Raw genomic sequence first — 20993 nt, 5'->3', positions numbered from 1 at the left:
TCTGGTGATATCATGGTTGTGTTGTAATTCACTGACTGACCACCAAGCAGTCTCAGTAGTATACAAGTGATGTTAGTCAAGTGACCTCAGACTGGCTGGAGGGAGCTAGAGGTTGCTTATGCACGATACTGTTGTTCATCTGTTTTGTATATAGTTTACCCACAGTTAATTTTGGATGTTTTATAGCTTTAGCTACAAGTGTTCTTGCAATATAAATCAGACAATCCGACAAGAACGTTACACACCTGTTCATATGTATTGTCTGGATTTGACCACCTGACCTACCAAGCTTTTGTACTAATCTGGAACATGCAGCTGCTAGGTTGTGTCTGGAGAAGAGTAGTCTACCTGGCCAAATTTACACTTGGGCTGTTATCTCCCGATAGAAGTCATTTTCTGAATCCAAACTGATTGCTTTAATGCTTGACGTGGGAAGACCTGTCAGGAAAGTGTGCCTTTGGCAAGTACTTCTGATTGTGAACTATGGAGACACTGGAAGGAGCTCTATGCAAATGGATCACACCCCACTGTTTCTTTTGGATCTCCTGGTAGTGGATACAATCTGACTCGCAAGTGGCACCTGGTTGGATGTCTGGCTATATTGTAGGCCTGTTAATTGCATCACTAGGTGAAAAATGTTACCTGAACCTTGGACCATAGGGTGCTTAGTTTGTGTTTTCAAGGTGCTACAGGGGGCCATTGTGATGCAGAGATTGTGTACTGGCAGGAGAGGCTTGTGCACACAGATCCTTTTTGCAGTAAGCTAGCAAATAGCATTCTGTATACATCCCACAGTTTAACTAGTGTCTGGTAATAATGCCTAATATCAGACTTAACATTGATTAAATTTCTTGATGTATTTAATCTGTGGTGACCCTTGATGGCTTAGCCAGAAGCTGAGTATAGTTCTCCTGGAGATTCCGGCCTTACCTCTGCAATCTTTATCTTCCAACAGTTTAGGTCTGATAACCTGACCAAAATCATACCGTTTTAACTTACATGCTCCAAGTGTTTATGCAGAATGTTTTTGTGCTCGGTGCTAGAGTATGTGAAATAAGCCAAAATTGACTTAATTTGAAGTTTTAAGTATTTGTAGATGTTGCTGATGGATCCAGATGTCCAGTAATGTTGCATGTACTCAATGGCAATGTGTGTATCAAAGAATCACTACAGTACTGAAGGAGGTCATTCGGCCCATCGAATCTGCACTGACCTTCTGAAAGTTGACCCTACCTAGGCCCACCCCATACAAGAGTAACCCCCATCTAACCTTTTGGACACTTAAGTGGCAATTTAACACAGTTAATCCACCTAATCTGCATTTCTTCAGGCTGTGGAGAAAACCCACGCAGACAGTGTGCACACTCCAGACAGTCGCCCAAGCTCCGAATTAAACACAGGTCCTTGGCACTGAGGCAGCAGTGCTAACCACTGTATAGCTTAATGCTGTACTTTACGTGAAATGCCTTTTATTAAATTAAGCAAAAAGAGTTTCCTGTTACTATTGAGTTTCAGTAAATTTGTGCAGCTGCCTAAATGTACAGAATTTGAATTCCCATGCAGACCCAGTGAGGTCAAGACAAAGTAAGCCACTTGTACTTTTATTTTGGTAACTGTGGTACTGAAAATTAATTGGAATGAACCTTTTGGTTGAATTTGGCCCTGATTTTAAAAAAAAAAAAAAAAAAAAATTTTTTTTTGGTTCTGGCTAGGTATTGGGTAGAGTAGATGGAAAGTTGCCCACGGTTGCATTAATTAAGCCCAAAATCAGGCTGAGTCAAGTCCAGGTCTCCATAATACACATGGGGAAATGGGTGGGATACAGCTGAAGGCCACCTGTCACCACTCTACTCCAGTACAGGGAGGGGGTTAGGAAGGCTGGGGGGCTAGTAAACTAACCTTGTGGAGTCACAAGGAGTTTGTTTGGGCCATCTCTTCTGGCCAGCAGATCCTTGTTCATCTTTGCTTGGGAGGAAACACAGAGCTTTCACCCTGCTAGGACTTTAATTAAAATTGGGCAATAACTTGAACTGAGCCATATGTTTAAAGAAGGTCTTTGGCTATTTTAGATAAACAGCTTAGCCATCTGCCCAGAAGGCTGTAAAAATGCAGTTGCTGTTCCGATTCCATTTGGCTCAGTGGTAGCTTACCTTTGAGTCATGAAGTGTGGATTCATGCTATCGAACATGAGCATACAAACTAGCTCTACTCCAGTGGGGAGGGGAGTGGTGCTAGGTTAGGAACTGGGGCTCCAGCTAATGAGGTGGGCATTAAAATCTTGGTATCAAATACCGGGAATGCCTTCATGCTCCAGCTAACATTTTATCCCTCAACTTAGATCGACAAAAACTGGTGTCACTTTTGTGGCCCCTTGCTATGTGCAAACTGGCTCCAAAGTTCACAACAGCTACTAATCTCTATAAAACCATCTTTTTGAACATCCTGGTGAGGCATTAAATGGTTTAATTCTTTCAGGAAAGATGTTGGTTTCTTGCATTGAGAGCTTGACTGGAGCTCCTTCCACTTTAATTTGACTTTTTTATACTTCATTGCTTAGTCTCACCCCATGTGGGTACACATACCTGTTTGCCAAATGATGCCAACAGTGCTCCAGACCGATTCACCCTGGCTGAGCTAACATGCTGATGTGGTATCCAGTATTGTGCTTGGCATGATTGGATGGTACTCTGACCTGGTTTAAATCATCTGTAATTTGCGTCTGCTTGTAATGCATCTTCACTTTTTTTTCTTTCAGTGAGGCTCAATATGGACCAAAATTAATGTTGGTGATATCAGTTGACAAGCACTTAGAACTCATTTCAGTGAGGGCTAGGTCAACACCGCCAGTAAAAGCAGGGCTGAAACATTGGGCAATGAAATGTTATACAAACCTATTAAAATGAAATTAAAATCGCTTATTGTCACAAATAGGCTTCAATGAAGTTACTGTGAAAAGCCCCTAGTCGCCACATTCCGGCACCTGTTTGGGGAGGCTGGTATGGGAATTGAACCGTGCTGCTGGTCTGCTTTAAAAGCCAGCTATTTATCCCAGTGTGCTAAACCAGCATCTGATATCACTAAGAATTTTTGGACTTTGCGTTTTTGATGGACAACATCAGCTAAAATGTTACATCCATGTGCTGAGCAGAAGACTCTATAGAGTTACTGTGAAAACATTTCAATCTTGCCTCTTGTTCATCAGGATCATTTATTATTTTGTGCACTTTCATAATAATTTCATTGAGTTTTAATTGCGTGCTTTTATTTTGAACATTTTAGCAGATCCATTTTTGTTACAATATTTAATCTTGCTGTGCTTTCTTGATGAGCTTTGCAAACCTTTCTTTTCCTGACCTTTTTTATTGCAGGGTTGAGTTAACCCCTGACTTCACCTCCGTGTAGGCTCTAAGCCTGATGACCCTATTTCTGTAACAATATGTTGGTAAGGTTCTTTATTTTTAGTATGCCCCATGCATGTCAACCTGTCACATCGTAACACTCTTTCCGTCTGTCATTCTTGGAAGTATTGCCTGCCTAATAATTAACCAATTCTACCTGAATCCTTTGAAAGTCTGTATTAATTGGTTACTCCTTTTGAATTGGACAATTTGGGGTAGAAGTTCCAGCTTTTCTTAATGGAATGGAGTATTTAAACGGGACTCTCTCTTGACCATTTAATACAGGCTTCATTAGGTCATTATCCAGTGTGACAGTATGGGTACTTAATGGGAAATAAATTCCACTTATCAGTACCATCCAGCTAACTGAAGTATAATATAAACGCAGGGATTGCACTAACAGCAAGGATGGTGTTCTTTCTCTCTTCCCTCACCCACCCACCCCAATATCTGTGCCTCTGCCTGCCACCATCTCGGATTCTTTTCCTTCTATTTCTGGCTCCATTCTCCCACACTCTCTCATTATCAGCATGGTCTGGTGCAGTGATTTGTTCTATTGTAACTTCCTCAAATGCATTATTTATCATATATCGAAATCAGGAAAAAAATGTTAATTCTGTTGCTGTCCACCAGTCCCCAAAGACCAACGGCCCAGGCATGTATTCTTTTGCGAGTAGAAAGTGACTCATTTCGCCATCGTCCTCCACTACTTATTTTGGTTACAGTTTATAAGTGTGTCACTGGTAGATTTTTGCAGACCATTTGGGCAAATTGTGAGCTGGGGTTAAAAGACACTGGTAAGTATGTTTTAAGGGATGTGTGAAATTATTGCAGAGACTCCAACTTTTGTTTGCTGTTGCCTTTGGCTCCTGTGATGCCATGAATGAAACCCAAGGTAACTGTGACTATAAACCTAATGCCACCCTCTTCAACCTACTGTTTTCTTTTTTTAGAGCTCTAAAAGCAAGACTGTCAACCTATAACCTGAAGTCTGTTTTATAATGAAGGGGTATCTTGTGCTGCAGAAGCCTGGGTGATTATTTTTGCAAGTGCAATCTGTGTCCCTTCAGACCATGGAGTGTTAGAATGTCTAGACTGAAGGTGGAGTGTCAGTAAGGAACACTGGTTTAAATGAAGTGCGCAAACTGGGAGGGCATGAAATCCAGGTAATTCACAAAAGTATAATCAATAACTTGGCATCAAATCTTTTCTGGAGGTAATTTGGTGGGGGGAGAGAAATGTCCAACAAAACATCAGTGGGTTCGAAGAACCTATTGAAGGGGGGAAAAAAAGTGAGCCAGAGAAAGGTTGAGGTCAATACAGCACTTGAGGCTTTGGCAGCTGTGGACTTGGCCACCAGTGCTTGTGCAACTCAAAATCGATGCACAAAGACTCCAGAATTGAAGGAGCGCAGATATAATTTTCAGGGGTGGTGTGAGTTGGAGAGGTTACACCATGGAAGGATTTGAAACCGCAAGCATCAGAATTTAAAATGGAGGTAAGAATGATTGATGTGACATCAGAGGTCCTACTATACTCTGATCTTTGACTTTTTTTTCCCTGGATAATATGTACCTGCTGGTGGTTGATGCTGAAGGTGTCCTCTGAGCCACACTGCCACTTGCCCAGTACAATTATTTTGTTTGTCTTCTATAACCACTCTCCAATGGAGAAGTAATCTAAAACATACTTCTCGCCTTTTTACAGTGTTGGGATTTCACTGAAAGCAGTTGTGCATTAAGGTAGCTGTCATTCCACCCCATATGCAGTCATTCATTTGAGGGAATTCTACAAGACTGTGATTAATTTGTATTAGAATATAATTGTCCTTCAGCTGACTTAAAATCTTCAGTCACCAATGCCCTTCGACAAAACCCAAACAACAAACCATATTGTTAGACAGTGTTTCCTTCAACAGATTTATTAACCATATTCCTAATTGTGGTCCTCCCTTTGGGTGGGGGTGGAGGGGAGCAGAAACTTTCCCAATCTATAAAAATCTTTATCCCATCTGGCCCAGGGTAATCGAAATCATAAACAAAATCACATTACTCTCCTAATTCTATGCGGCAATGGAATTGCAGTATTCAAATTTGAAATGTTTGCAAGCCTTTACTGTTTGCTGTGAAATTGTGATGTTTTTCTATCTTTACAAAATGCATCATAGAATACCTACAGTGCAGAAGGAGACTGTTCAGCCCATCGCATCTGCACCTTCTTAAAAGCACCCCAACCCAGCCCTCTCCCCTGATCCTCTTCCCCCACCTAACCTTTTGGGCAAGGGGCAATTTGGCATTGCCAATCCGCCAAACCTCCACCTAACCAATGCAGACGCGCCATGAAAACTCCACACAGTCACCTGGGTCCCTGGCATTGAGGCAGCAGTGCTGACCACTGTGCTGTCCATGTGATGGATAGGCTGTAGAATATTCAAGTGGCAGCTCAAAATATCCTTAACTTTTGCAATAATTACATGATATCCATTGCTGTAATGGATGCTGGAACGGGCAGGGAGGAAAGTAATACAGATATAAATGCATCACAGGCTTTGGTGGGGCATCGGGTAAAGCACCAATGCCAATACCCACAACGCCACTCCACCATTGACTTGCCTCTGAACGTATCCAAGCTCCACAACTAGTTCACTATTTGCAAGTCTGTTTCCAAACACATGAGCCCTGTAGTCTGGAATTCTTCAGCTGAACCATCCCATTTCCCATTCTCTTTTAATGCCTTCTTTAATAACCCACATCAGACCAGCCTTCTGATCACTGCTCCCAAATATCCCTGTTGTTCCTAAATATGCCTCTGCAAACCCTATTGAAGACTGCCTGTTAATTTAGTTTCTTTTGCCGTCATAAAAGAGGTTTCATTTGAAATGTTCTGTAGTCGTGCTTTTGAGTAATTAATTTAGTAATTTCAAGGAATGACACAAAAGTTGGTTCCCTGTCCAATTCTTTGGAGATGGCGATTTCTATCTTTCCACTTGAGGGCACTAATTAGTTACATCGGTACATTTTGTAACATCACAGGGAGGAACATAGCACACTAGGAAACCACTAGATGGCATCCAACACCTAACGTACAGTCAAAGAATCCCTACAGTGCAGAAGGAGGCCATTCGGCCCATCGAGTCTGCACTGACCCTTTGAAAGAGCACCCTACCTTGGCCCAATTCCCCACCATATGCCTGCAACCCTACCCTAAGGGGTAATTGATCGAGGCCAATCCAGCTAACCTGCACATCTTTGCACTGTGGGAGGAAACTGGATCACCTGGAGGAAACCCACGCAGTCACTGGGAGAATGTGCAAACATTCACTGAAGGTCAGAATTGAATCTAGATCCCTGGTGCTGTGAGGCAGCAGTGCTAACCACTGCCACCATGGCTTATGTATGCAAAAACACTAAACCAATTAAAATTTTCCCCAATTGTTTTGCAAATTGTCTTGTATTTAGGAAATTAGTTTTAATCTGATCAAAGTCTGGAAGCAATTGCTTTCCTCACCATTTGTCACACACAATTGACTTGCTATGAGGTATTTGGACGATCCCCAAATATGTAATGAAAAATTGCTTCTGGAGTACAGTGACTATATAATGTAGGCAACAATTCATGTACAGTAGCATTAAACTGCCATCTGTTTCGGTATGTTGTATAAAATCCTAGCAAGAAGAGGGTGACCGCAGAATGTGATTTGATTTCAGCAACTGGCCCAAATGTCGTTGCAGCCTTTCTCTTTCTAGGTTAAGTTGAAATGAGATGTCTTTTCATGTTGCATAAATATGGTGAATGATTTTCCCAATTAATTAATTAAACTGCCAGGTCCAATTAAATTCCTGTCTCCTAGGGCTCCCTGTATGTTAAATCTTTAACTCCTTCAGAGAGAGTGCTGCTAATTCAATGTCTAATAGTTTTATTACTGTAATTTTCCCTTGCAGGAGCAAACTATTACTGTATTCCATTACTGTGTTTCTGTTTTCAAATGTTTGCACATCTATGCAGTAAAATTAAATACATCTTCGCTGTATTGGAGTAAAGTCTCCCAAATTGCAGTTGGGACCCTGTTACATCAATGGGGGGTTGGGGGTTATGATTCTATCCCATTTTCTTGCCATGGTCATCTTGTTTTATGGTGAGAAACTGAGCTCCACAACAGGCAAAAAGTAGTTGTGCCTGCAGTTCTTGAAGTATGGTAAAAATTAAACAACTGACGCAATATTGAGGCTAAGGACATTTGCTGACATGGTATGTGGAACAATCTTGTGCTTTCAGTAAGTTAAGCAATTGTTGTTTGCCTACACATGGAAATTATACTAGTGGAAGAATCTTTACTCTGGGCATTTTAAAAATAAATAAATAAAATACTCATAGAAGCCCGGCCGTGCAGAAGGAGACTATTTGGCCTGTCAAGCCTGCATCAACCAAAGAGCATCCGACCTAGGCCCATTCCCCTGTAACCCCACAGTTGACCCAGCCATTGCACATTTGCAGCAAGAGTTTGACACCAAAACCACCAACAATGGTTTTGGATCAATATGTGGCGGTTTATTTCATTTAACTGAGTATTTGTGTTGGTTAAAAACACTTAAAAAATCAACAATGAATTCCAGTACAATAATTTACTTGATGTACTGTACCTGTTTTTAGAATTCTTGGGTTAGGCTGGACTGCAAGGCAGGATAAGTCGACCAGTCACATCCTCGCATGGTACACTGAGGATAGTACGGTAATTGGAGGAATAAATAACAGGGGACGAGCACTGAAAAAGACAAATAACACTGATCAAGTTGATTGTGGTCATATTGGCATATCTTGTAATTCGAGCTTCTTTGCTCTTAACTGTGGGTTATATGGCGTGGCAAGAGCAATGCTACTGATTTTCACATGTTTAGGCTGTTTTTTGAAATAGAAGAAATTCTAGTCTAATTTTCTACAGCTGTGCGTTGGCTAGAGGGATGACGTGTGGATCTGCAATGATATCGGAAATCTGTACAGCCTTTGAGTTTAATCTCATTCTCATGACTCAGTCAGTATTGTGATATCATCAATATTTAAAGCACACTCTTGAGTTGGTGGTTACCACGGAGGTTAGTTTCTCTGACTAGCCCCTTGTAAGTGTTGATGTATGAGGAGGGCCTGAATACTAATGACAGAAGGCAGTAGTTGGTCCTTTTGGAAATATTTGACGGGTTATAAAGGACTTGATTAAATTCAACAATTGCTAGAATTATTTTCTTTTAAATATTTCAAGTAATCGTCTGCACTAACGCTGAATGACTTGTATTCTTTCACCTTCCCATTTGGGTAACAGGAAGATACCATACAGATTGCAGATCTCTAGTGAAGGTAGCTTGGTTTGAGATGAGTTCAGTGCTAAGTGTTGCTCTGTGCATGCAGCATTCGGCATGTTGAGCTGCAGTGTTCGAGGCCTTTTAACCCTAAAATTAAACATCAATTTCTTTTTGTAACACAATGTGTGTCGGACCTGGGCTTGCACAGTGGCAGAGTTTTGAGCTCAGCTGCTTAAAATATTGGGCGATGCAGGTCATCACAAGGAAGTGCGAATTTGAGAGTGGGCTATATTCCTCTGGATGCTTTGCACGCTGAGGTGGATGGTATAACACCAAGAGAAAGGAAAGCTTCCTGTGGATGGAACAAAAAAAAAGTTCTCTTTCAGGCTTCTCTGAAATCCTGGACCTTTTTTTTTTTAACTGGCTACTGAGTGTTTTGTGGAAATGGTATTACAAAACGTATGAGAGCTGTAAACACTTTGGGCACATGGAATTCGACAAGTGTTCATGGTTCAAATGCTTTTGCTGCAGTTCACTGCCCTCTGATCTAATTTTGAAAGGCACAATGCTTAGTGAATTTGCAAAATATTCTTCCGTTAGCAATGCCTGTACCCTGTGGTTCCAGATGTTTTTGAATTTTATAAAGAATAGTTTGATATTTTGAGATTATAGCACTATACAGAACTTTTTCACCAATTTAGAATGTGGGATGTGCATATTTAAATTTGGATGAAAGGAAAAGGTGGCTTTTTTTTTGAGACTGGTATCTGGAGAATGTCAAGTTCCTGTCTCTAGCCAGTCGAGCCTGAAAAGACACTGGTATTAGCCATCAACATTTTAATTTTTATTCTCTGCCTGAAGCTGCTGATGCAGCAGGAAATGTCCTGATTATTTACATCAGTCTGGTCAGGGGTTTGAGTCAGACCTGTCCATGGGTAACACATTGAATAAAACATGGCCACATGATGCCAATTTCAAGATGGGTCATCCATTAGACTAGCACTTATAACACTGCATTTTTTTTTTCTTGAAGCATTTGTATATGTGCAACTCCTGTGCAAAGATATTTGTGAAGACCTGAATTATTTAAATACATTAGGTGGCTTTTTTTTTGTGATAGCTCTGTTTATTCAGTGTACACCTCCATGGTAACCTTTCAGAAGGGGGTGGATAGCAAGGATTTCTTCTTTTTGGCAAGTAAACGTTTAACGAGTGTGTTTCCTTTCATTGCTTCAACACCTGTTATTGTGTCCATAAATGCATTTCAAAACTTGAGGTAGTTCCTGATGATTCTCTGACATGATTTATCCAACTAACCACACAGAATTAGGGTTTATAAGAGGAAGAAAGTTTGCATAGCATGTTCCATGACCTTGGGATACCCCAAAGCGCTTGCAGCTGATGAAATATGTTTGAAGTGATTATTGGTCTGGTTCAAAACAAATTTAGGGGCTCATAAATGTATCGGTGTGGTAAACATGTATTCACGTTTTCTACTTAAAACCTCTTGAGGTTTGTGGGAAATTATTTGCTACTAACTGCCACTTGACTCCTGGAATATGGTTAATTTGAAGATAAATGCTCCACTCGCTCGCTGCCTTGTCCCTGTTCCACTCCTGCATGTATTTGTCTGCATTATTTTGCTGCACTTATCCTTGGCATGATGATGCATACTCTCTAGGATACAAAGAATCTCTGGTAAGTCCAGGTTTTAATCTATTTATAGTGTGTGTTGCTGCAGTTTTCTTTTCCTCATCAGCATGAGGAACAATGTCAGCAACTAGGTGGGGTGGGGGGTAGGGTGCTGGAGATTATAGTGCTCTTGGTTAGTCCTGAAATGGGCATCCAAGCAGGAGGTGTTTTATTTTAATTCAGAGGATGTGGGAGTTGCTGTCTGGGCCAGTGTTTACACATTCCCAATTGCCCTTGAACTGCGTGACATACTGGGCCGTTTCAAAGGGCATTAAGAGTTGACTACATACAACATTGCTGTAGATCTGGAGTCACATGTAGACCAGAGCAGGCAGATTTCCTTCCCAACAGGACTTTAATGCACCAGATGGGTTTTTACTGATCAGTGGTTTTGTCGTCATCCAGATTTGTATTGAATTGAGATTTCACCATCTACCATGGTGGGATTCACACCTGGGTTCCCAGAGCACCCTCTCTAGTAGCACTAGTAACCTTTTTTCTGTACAGTATTATAATGTAACTGACTGTCTAATACCCCTTTTCTCAACCATCCCTTCTTCCTACACCGACAATTCAAGATAGTTTCAAGTTTATAGTAGTGTGCCAGGCCCACGCTGGTTTTGGAACAGCAAAGCATTTCTTTATTTCAGCCGCGGGAGCGTGACTGTCCCTTTCGCTTCCAAGGCCTGAACACTTCTGCCAAGCTCTCTCCGAAGCATCACGCAGGAATCAATCATTAACTGTTGTCAGGCAGAACAGTGTTCTTGGCCAACACCCAGACTTCCTCCACAGCCGGTTCCCACGATTCACTCTGCATTAACGAGTTTGTTTCTCTTCCCTCAAAATACAAAACCTAGGAACACAATAGTCTGTTAAGCAGGCTGCTTCAGCTAGTCTTCTGGAATGGCACATTCTGATTATGGGCCCACAGACCAAAAATATAAAAGAATGGCAATGAAGGAAATAAACAGGCAAGATTTATGTAAGATGCTGATGCAATATTGGCAATTTGTTATGTTAACAAGGTCCATGCTCTAGTCTGAACATCTGTCAATCAGCATACGGTACTTGTGAAATATCCCATGTCTGTCTCAGAAAAAGTTACATTCTCAAGGTGATGCCTTGAACTTTTACGATTATTTTGCTGCCATCGTGTGTTTATGCTGTAACCATTACTCAGGAAACAAATTAAATGCACGTTCTTTTCACCCCATTTAGCATTTTGATGACTGAACTATCAACCCAAAAGTACAATTTCTGATCTTAAACTGAGCAGCATAATTCGGCAGAGGATTTTTCAAACCAATTTGTCATGGGTAACTTGTGCAGTGAGTTGCTCCTGATACAAACATTTTGCGATGAGGTGAAAACCTAAGTACTCTACTGACATAGAACAGTACAGCACAGAACAGGCCCTTCGGCCCTCAATGTTGTGCCGAGCAATGATCACCCTACTTAAACCCACGTAACCCGTATACCCCATTAACCTTACACTACGGGCAATTTAGCATGGCCAATCCACCTAACCCGCACATCTTTGGACTGTGGGAGGAAACCGGAGCACCCGGAGGAAACCCACGCACACACAGGGAGGACGTGCAGACTCCACACAGACAGTGACCCAGCCGACTTTTTTGATTCACACCACCTCCGTTTAGCCTTAAAAATAGTCACTTCAAACCAATCCATTTTTAACTTGGTACTAAAATTACCTGGTTTAAAAAAAATCTAATTCTCCACTGTTTTGTGATGTAAATAGGTTTTGCAGCTGGTTTGAAGATAATTAGCCTGTGTGATTATCCAAAATTGTACTGGCAAATGTCCATTCGAGGGAAACATCTCTATGCACACGAGAATGTGAGCTGAGTGGGGGCACAACGAGACAATGCCTTGTTATGGCATTTTGTTTTTAACACTTAGTTTGCAAAAGCATCAATCATTATTTAAAATTGGGTAGTAGTAACATGGGTTCTGTAGCATTATTTCTCAAACACAACCCCCAAATAAGACCTGGCTTTACCTGTTAGCATTTTAATTGTTTTCTTTTTTGGGTCCCAAACAAATTACCTGACTTGAATTCATTTGGAATTTTGGGCAACCTGTTCTGTTTACATTAGTCTGGCCAAATGTTTTAGTTCAGCCCTGCAATAACTATTGAAGGGAAATGCAAATACTTGAATTTCAACAGTGGCTCTAGCTATTGCAATGCTTCCAGTTTCAAGTAGAAAACGGCAAATGTTTGTGGTTATGGAATTAGTGGTTTATATAGGGCCTTGCTGTTATTGGGAAGCAGTTCCACACCATTTGATGAGTAAAGCACAGGGTGAAATTGCAGTTGGGTTTGATGGCTGCCAGGCAAGGGAGAGGCTGATCCAAGGGTCCTATGAATGCTCTGTGTGCACTTAGACATTGGTCAAAGATGGGATTGGGTTTCAGCCAGACTACTTTTGCATTTGAGTGCAAGACATTGTGCCGTCCAGTCACTGAAGTACCAGAGGGTTGCTAATGTCAATGGAACTGCATACCTCGTTGAATCAACTGCTCCTGAGACCCGTTACAACATGAGGGGTTGGTCTTGTATGTGGTGCCTTTGATTCCACCTGTTCAGCAGCATAAAAGCCATCGGGAATTAAGTTCTCAGTTGAATAGAATGCAATATCTTTTGTGTATGTCTTGCTGTCCCTATGTATGTTTGATCATTTTGTGTTGATTTAATAAAGGAACTTTTTTCTTTGCAGAGCGGAAGAGTAGAACCAATCGGGAGTCTTTCTTGCACGTTGATGGAACTATCTGAGAGGCTGGGGGCTTGAATTTTATGATGTCAAGCCAAAAATCCCCTAAGAAGCTTATCCTCAGTAGGGAGGTGCTGTTAAAGATTCTGTAATAGATGTTGCAGTAGAGTCTAATACAATAGTATGCATTTTCTTTATAGTCATTTATAATTCATTGCTTTCAATTATGAGCCACGTATGCAGATTATCCAATACAGACTATGTTAAAAGTTTGTGCACAGCAAGCCTTATATCTTTGTGTAACTAATGCAGGGCAGCCATTTTGTTTCACAACAATGGAATTGTACGGTTTGTTTAAGCCTTAGAAAGGAGAATTTGTTACAGGATTGTAGTGTATTAACTATTTTGGGAATGTTTTAATTTGTAAACATGGATTTGTAATTCTTAAACGGGAACATTTGCTTTATCTATTACATGTGTCACTACCTTTGACGATGTTCAATAAAGTCTCAAGAGGTTACTATAATGTGGTGGTTTTGTTTTTTTTTTTAAGTCAACATGATGGGATCTTTTCCCATTCCTAAGATATGCACATCCTTTGTAACTGGTTCCAGTGCTTTTGGAATAATTTATCCAAGTTAGGATTGTTTGTGAATAGAGGTGGCAAAGACACCCTCACTTCAGTGGAAGGAAGTGCTCTTGAAGTAACCTTGGTGAGTTGCTCTGCATATGCTGTAAACAGCCCGCAATGCACTTGGTGTGTAGAGTGGAGCCCAGTGAGTGAACTGCTGTCTGATATGTCACGCATAACTCTGGGTAGAGAAAATTAACTGGTGCGTCCTGATCACAATCCAGTTAGTCCTGTTGTAGGATGGGGTGGGTGTGAGAGGCATGAGACCAAATTGATTCAACAATGGTAGTTCCAGCCAGACGGTCACTAACCTACTTCAGGTGAAGGATGGCTGCTTGCACACGTATAAAATCCATTCCAGCAGACAACGTTGTACCTTGAACAGTGAACCAATAATCCCAGGAAAGAAAGGGATGAACATTGACACGAGGGTAAAATAAAACCATTTGATCAATGTCCTAGCAAAGCAAAGTTGAACACTTGAGCATTATTCGGCCTATTTTGGAAACTTAGTTTGTGTTTGTGGTGAATGTATTCACCACAATGCATGTATGATACTGTAACATATGACCTGGAAGTGGTACTGTACTGTAACCCTGGTATGGCTCCGCCCTCACCGGGGCCATATATAGACCACCGTCTGTGGGCGGCATTCATCTGTACAACCATCTCTGGCTAGGCAAGTTCATGACTAATAAAGCCTAACGTTCACTCGTGCTCTCTCTGCCTCTCGGTGAATTCAAGGTATATCAGTATTTTTCCCCTTGTATGCAACAGGAAAATTCAGTAAATTCATCTGAACTGCAGTCCAATTATTCTTCCTGGAATTGGTGAAAGTTGTTTTGCCAGATCTTATTACAAGACCAAATGCAAATTTTTGATTGGACTTTCATTTTGTCTCCTTGCATTTTATTTCTTGGTTGCTGTGCATTGGAAGTCCCAAAGAATGAATGAATTTACTCCAGGTAATGAATTGTAGTCTATACTAAAGGACCATTAATTAAAAATGTTACAGCATGATGAAGGTTATATCACATGTGGAACGAGCCAGTGTGTCTGCCACATGAACTTTCCAGTCTTTCCTTTAGGAAAACTTATTCCCTTTTCAAAGTTTTCAGTCTGCTTCAACGTGGGGCAGCACGGTAGCATTGTGGATAGCACAATCGCTTCACAGCTCCAGCGTCCCAGGTTCGATTCCGACTTGGGTCACTGTCTGTGCGGTGTCTGCGTGGGTTTTCTGCCGGGTGCTCCGGTTTCCTCCCACAGTCCAAAGATGTGCAGGTTAGGTGGATTGGCCATGAGAAATTGCCCTTAGTGTCCAAAATTGCCCTTAGTGTTGGGTGTGGTTACTGGGTTATGGGGATAGGGTGGAGGTGTTGACCTTTGGTAGGGTGCTCTTTCCAAGAGCCGGTGCAGACTTGATGGGCCAAATGGCCTCCTTCTGCACTGTAAATTCTATAATAGTTTGACTAACCTTTCCACATTCTAACCACCACATTTACCATACAGGAATCCAGTTTCTCCATACTGGACCGTTATTTTCCCTACCACTTGGAAGACTAAATTGGGTGTGATATTTGGTGACCATGATGGGAATTAGGAGAGGAACTGAAGAATTTAATATTTTTCCAAAAGGAAGGATTCTTCATTTTGATGGGAACCCTCATTGAAGCTTTGACATGGACAAATATGGCATGAATTACAGCAGAGTTCTTGTGGTTCTTGATACAACAATTCAAACGGCAGTTTTCATCATTCAAGTAACCATTGAAACATAGGATTGATTTTGTCATGATTTTGCACCATAGGCTGATGGGGGACGAAGCCAAGGTGAAAATCTGAAGAAAATTGACTCTTTCTTTGGTCCAGTATATTGAATGCTGTAGAGGGGATAGTGATTGTAATTTGGTCGCTGTCATTGCATCCAGCAAGATGGGAAAGATGGAATGTTTAAGGAATATTCAACTAATGATCCCATGTGGTGGTACCGGATTAATCATTTTGGATCCTTTGCACGTTAAATTTATGACGTGCGATTAACAATGGGATATTGCATTCTATGTCTTGTGTCTCAGAAGATTGAGGATGCACTTTAAGGACTAAATCGAAGCTGAGCCTTGTTTGTGGGACCTTTTGCTATGCTCAATTGGCTGTTGCGTTTCCTCCACCTGTAGTGGTGACTACACATCAGAAATATTTCATTAACAGTAAAGTGTTTTGGCAAGTCCTAAAATTGCTACATAAATGCAAGTTTTGAGGTTGTTGAGGAAAATGGCCATAATCTGTAATGCTGCAGATGTTTTGTTTTCAGATTGGGAGGGCAAGTGCATAATGTTTCATGAACAGCCCTCATATGTTCGAAGTGCACAAATAAAACAAGCATGTTTAGTAATTCGGTTTTGAATCTGACGGGCCCACATCGAAGACTCTGTAAATTGATTCCATTTCACTACGTGTACAGCAATGCAGTTTAGTTGACATGCCTATGCTGTCAGCAAATCTTGTGCTGTGAAGCAAGGATTCTTCTGATTTACAGTGGCCAATATATAATATGAGCATTACAAGTGTATTGTAATTTTTCTAATAATGCAAGAGTTTTTAAAAAGCCAGTTTCATGTAAAGGATTTGCAAAGATCCTGGGACATCCCAGTTTCTCCTATTAGTTCATTAATGACTGTTTTGTGGTACTAAGCAGTTGAGGTAGGAACCATACAGAGGGCACTTTGAGGCAAATCTAAAGACCTTTCATGATGCGGTTGCTATCTGAGAACCAAAGACTTCATGATTTAAGTACATGATTGACCATTTAAACAATCTGAGTTGGCATCATTCTTCAAGTGCTTAGTGCTGCTATATATCACTGAATTGTGCATTCTGCTTTCCATTCTAGAATCCAGCGAGAGCAACTGGCTGCCATCTTCACGTTGATGAAAGAAAAGAACGAAACTTTTGGTGACATGTCTGAAAAAGACATGGAAGAACAGCTCAAACTTTATTCTCTTTAAATTGCAGCTCTTTACTCTTTGAAGGGTACTTATTGAATTGAATGTAGGGCTATCATTGCCAAGTCAAGAGGAGGTTGATAACTTAATTGACGGTTAATAGTTTTTGATCTTCTAGCCATAATTGTTAACTATGTCCTTTTTTATTTTAAACAATTATTTTCCATTCCATGAAATGGAAAGCTTTCCCAAAGACCAATTATGTTTGAGTTCAACAAGTCCATTTAATGTGTATGCCTGCACATTGTAAAGTGAAATCATTGCCTGTATTCTTCCAGTCATTTTTATTTCCATAATGTATGTTATGATAGGTTGAGAGTTTTGAAAACTTGAGCATTGCTATGAATGGGTGCATGTACACCAGTGCCAGTACAGTTCCCAGCCAATATCTTTTGGTAGATCATCGTACGATTAGTGAGGAAACTTTCTTGACATTTATTCAACTTTTTATTGAAGTGTTCCTCATGAGAATTTATACAGATCATCCAAACAGATCTCCCATCATGCAATTCATTGTCTGGGATGGAACTGCATTTTTCTGAGCTTCAAATCGATCACAAGCCACAGTTCATTTATTGTAATTATGTTTGGGCAAGGCTTGTAAAATAGGCAATTACAACTGTTGAAAGGTACAGGTTTCTCACTGGCCACTTTTCTCCTTTCCTCTCCAAACCTTATTCTCAGTTCCTTAATTTTCAGACTGTTTTAAATAAATCGAGACGTTGTTCTGCATTCCTTACTTTAGGAATGGTTACTGCTCAGGCGGAGGCCTCTTAGCCTATTATGGCTTTGCTGCCACTGCAATTTGGCTAATCTCTCTCCTTGTAACTGTAATTTCCTTGGGGTGCTTATGTAGTCCCCCTTTTTTTTTTTTGAAAGCTCAATTTGTATCTGCCTTTTATCAGTAGTTGGCTGGATTCTCTGCCAGAGGGATGCTCCATTTTGGCAGCAGCCCTGGGGTTTCCTGACTACGTGGGGCAGCCCCACAATGGGAAACCCCATTGACCTGCCAGTGTAAAGGAGCATCCTGACGGCAGCGTGAAATGAAAATGGGGTGCGGTGGGGTGGAGAAACTAGCCCAGTGTTTTCCAGATCTTAACCCATTTGTGTAATAAAAGTTTTTTTTCTGCCAATCAGAGCAGTTTCTTTCCATACTTGTACTGACCTCCAGTGCCAAGTTGATGAGGCCAGGGCTCCCAGAGAACTCATTTGGAGGGGGTTTTCACTTTGAGATTAGGGTGCCCTGATCTCGGGTCTTGCCTGCCAGTCTGATGACACAAAATGTTTTACTAAGGTTTTTGAGATCTGGAGCAAGAACAGGGCTGCCTACATTTGGGGAGAAATTCTACCCATTTTTGGAAACCCCATTTTTGGAAACTCCACCCATCAGCCATTGCTTCGTGTGGTTTTGGCGATGCAGGAACTGAGTGAGCCAGGTTTTTACATTATCTTTATTGAGCTTTCAAATTTTTCATAAACAATGCAGAACCCTGGTACAGCCCTATACGAGAAAATAGGCTCAACATACATTAATACAGAGGAGCACAGCTCTTTAACTGCATCAATACAATCATTCAATATAACTTAATATCTCTACATGCCCCACCAGTGAAGAAGTGGGGAGAGGCAGGATAAAGCCATGAAAATACAGTAGTAAAATTGTTCCACTGCTCATAATTGCCATGAAAGTTCAGGATAAACTTTCTGCCCTATGTTTGGGTACGCACCAATGTACCTTCCTCCTAATTCCTTACCCATAAGAGTTCGGATACATTTTGGGTCCCCCTCCCTTAGATACCTGAAAGATCCAATCATGGATTCTTCATACCCACTCGTTTTAAAAAGAAATACATTCATCACAGCCCTATGTTACATATATACCACACAGCACAGCATAACCCCAATCTTAGGCACAAGATAATTCAGTGCCATTATACAGGGAGGACTTGCACCTATATATTTGGATCATGATCAATGCTGCCAACAAAAGGGACAGGAAACTACCAAGAGTAGATCACAGACAAAGGGTCAGCATTCAACAATGTGTCAGTATTCCCCTCGTTGAGGGGGGAAAAAACTGCTCTTAAGAAGAACTTTGAACCATTATGAAGAGCATTGTGCTTAAGTGAGATCTTGTTTCTTTTTGATATTTTTTGGAAGTTTTCAAATTTTGTGCAGTTAATAAAAAATTGAAAATAAAATGCATTCTTCAATTTATTCATTTATCTTGGTGCTAAAACTAAGTGGCAAGGACTTTGTCATTTGTGCTTCCCTTGTAATTTTTGTTCAACATACCTGGATGCATTAACCCTTTATTTCAACCTTGCAAATGTTTAATTGTTAGCCAGAATTCAATGGCTAAAAAAGTATTTTAAAAAGCTATTTGGAATAAAAGTAAAATGCTGGAACTATATGAGGCTGGTAGCACCTGTGGGAAGGGAAACAGCACCTGTGCAGACAGGTTTCCCAGCAGCATCATAGGGAAGCTCTAATGACAAAAGCGGGGAGTAGAATATCTCGCCATCAGCGAACGGCTTGCCAGTGAGAAACACATGGCTGCTGCTGTGGGACTGGAAGATCCAGCCCAACGTTAACATTTCAGGTTGATAGCCCTTCATCAGAACTGCTTTTAAGTAAATACTGAGACACAATATGGAGGGGAAAAGGCAAGGTCTGTAATTAGGGTGAAAATGACAACAGGGTGACAGTGCAAATACAAAGCAAATATTGAGGATGACAAATCAAGATGAGTGTAAAGAAGGTGTCAATGTGGACCAGAAGGAGCATTGTTGGGGGGGGGGGGGGGGGGGGGGATGCTGAAGTTTAAATTTGACTTCTGGAAGGCTGTAAAATGGCAAATTGAAAGATGGTGAGCTGTTCCTAAGGCTTGTGTTTGAGGTTCATTCAAATTGCTTAGCAGAGTTTGGAATTTGAGAGGTGGGGAATTATTTAAAAAACAAGTGACCAGAAATTCATGCTTGTAGATGGAACAGAAGCATTATGCCAATCAATCCCCCACAGCACGTTCTGCTGGCTGCATTGCACCCGAACGGCGGCACGGCCGGTACTGGCGGGAAATTCCTCTTTCGGAATCTACCTGGCTTGCCACACCTCGTGAGATCTAACGTGATCTCATAAGACGTCGTGATCTGAATCCTGCCCATTGTGGGTGGGATCAGTATTTGGCAAACCGTATTAGCAAGACGGCTAGTTTCACTCTAAAATGCACCTCGCCTGATCTACCAAGCCCCTGGGATCTAACGCCTTCACCTCAGACACCCCAGCTGAGCGCCGTTCTGTGCTGGTTCCCCTGGTTAGGGGCTGGTTTAGCTCACTGAGCTAAGTCGCTGGCTTTTAAAGCAGGCCAGCAGCACGGTTTGATTCCCGTACCAGCCTCCCCGGACAGGTGCCGGAATGTGGCGTCTAGGGGCTTTTCACAGTAACTTCATTGAAGCCTACTCGTGACAATAAGCGATTTTCATTTCATTTCATTTTTCAAATGGGGGCCAGACAGAATGGCACTTGGGATCACCCAGGGGATCAGAGGTCCCGAGGTGGTTGCCCAAATGACAAGTTGGCATTTATTCCTGTGCCAGGGATTGTGCCTGGTGGTGCCTTGCCTGTGTGGTGTGCAGGAGCGCCCCCCCCCCCCCCCCCCCCCCAGGACCTCCTTTTAGGTGAGTTTGGGATGGGTTTGGGGGTGTCACATTGAGGGGGGGGGGGGGTGAGTCTAGAAATTTGGACGCCATTTTTAAATGGTGTCCCGATCTCCTCTTGCACTGAGGAGTTTTGGTGAGCGGAGCTCCTCAGTGCAGGAAACGGGACCAAGTGTGGCCTCAGTGTGGCATTCCATACTGAGGCCCCGGGTCGCAGCAACGTCCTGATAGATTGCGTGGTGTTTCTCGGCGCTGCAAGCCCCGGGAAACGCCTGGCTAAATGTGCTCATCAAGGGACTCAATTGCAGTTTGGTTAGATCGCGCCCCCCCCCCCCAGGTCTATGTTTGTTCCCCTCCATTGCAGAATAGACCGCATCATGAGCAGCAATTACAGTATGCTAAATTGAAAGAAATACAAATAGATGGCTGTAGCAGCTGGAAGAAGTGTTGGCAGCCCGGGACAGTGAGAGCAGTCTCGTCAGAATGCTGAGGAACAGGGATGTTTGGTAATGGTATCACACCGGAGGTGGCAGGAAAGGAGGATAATTCATTGAAGGTGGAGGCTGACTGACAAATGATAAGCAAAAT

The 20993-nt window shown here is 41.7% G+C and overlaps 1 protein-coding gene across 7 annotated transcripts in view; it reads left to right on the top strand.

The window, feature by feature from the left end:
- The window catches only part of LOC119952971 (matrix-remodeling-associated protein 7-like), a 116749-nt gene extending 97799 nt beyond the window's left edge, over positions 1 to 18950 (top strand). For 2 of the 7 annotated variants that reach the window (XM_038776629.1, XM_038776631.1), the window contains exons 4-5: positions 3369 to 3442; positions 13123 to 13642. In XM_038776629.1, coding sequence (XP_038632557.1) covers positions 3369 to 3402 — 34 coding nt within the window. In that variant the 3' untranslated portion in view covers positions 3403 to 3442; positions 13123 to 13642. Of the gene's footprint in view, positions 1 to 3368; positions 3443 to 13122; positions 13643 to 16637 lie in introns of those variants that run through there. The other 5 variants (XM_038776627.1, XM_038776628.1, XM_038776632.1 and 2 more) reach the window with 3 other exon arrangements.
- The last annotated feature ends 2043 nt before the right edge of the window (positions 18951 to 20993 follow it).

This window comes from Scyliorhinus canicula, chromosome 18, assembly GCF_902713615.1.
Source record: "Scyliorhinus canicula chromosome 18, sScyCan1.1, whole genome shotgun sequence".
NCBI classification, from domain to species: domain Eukaryota; kingdom Metazoa; phylum Chordata; class Chondrichthyes; order Carcharhiniformes; family Scyliorhinidae; genus Scyliorhinus; species Scyliorhinus canicula.
This window is presented reverse-complemented; position numbering and strand designations above follow the sequence as displayed.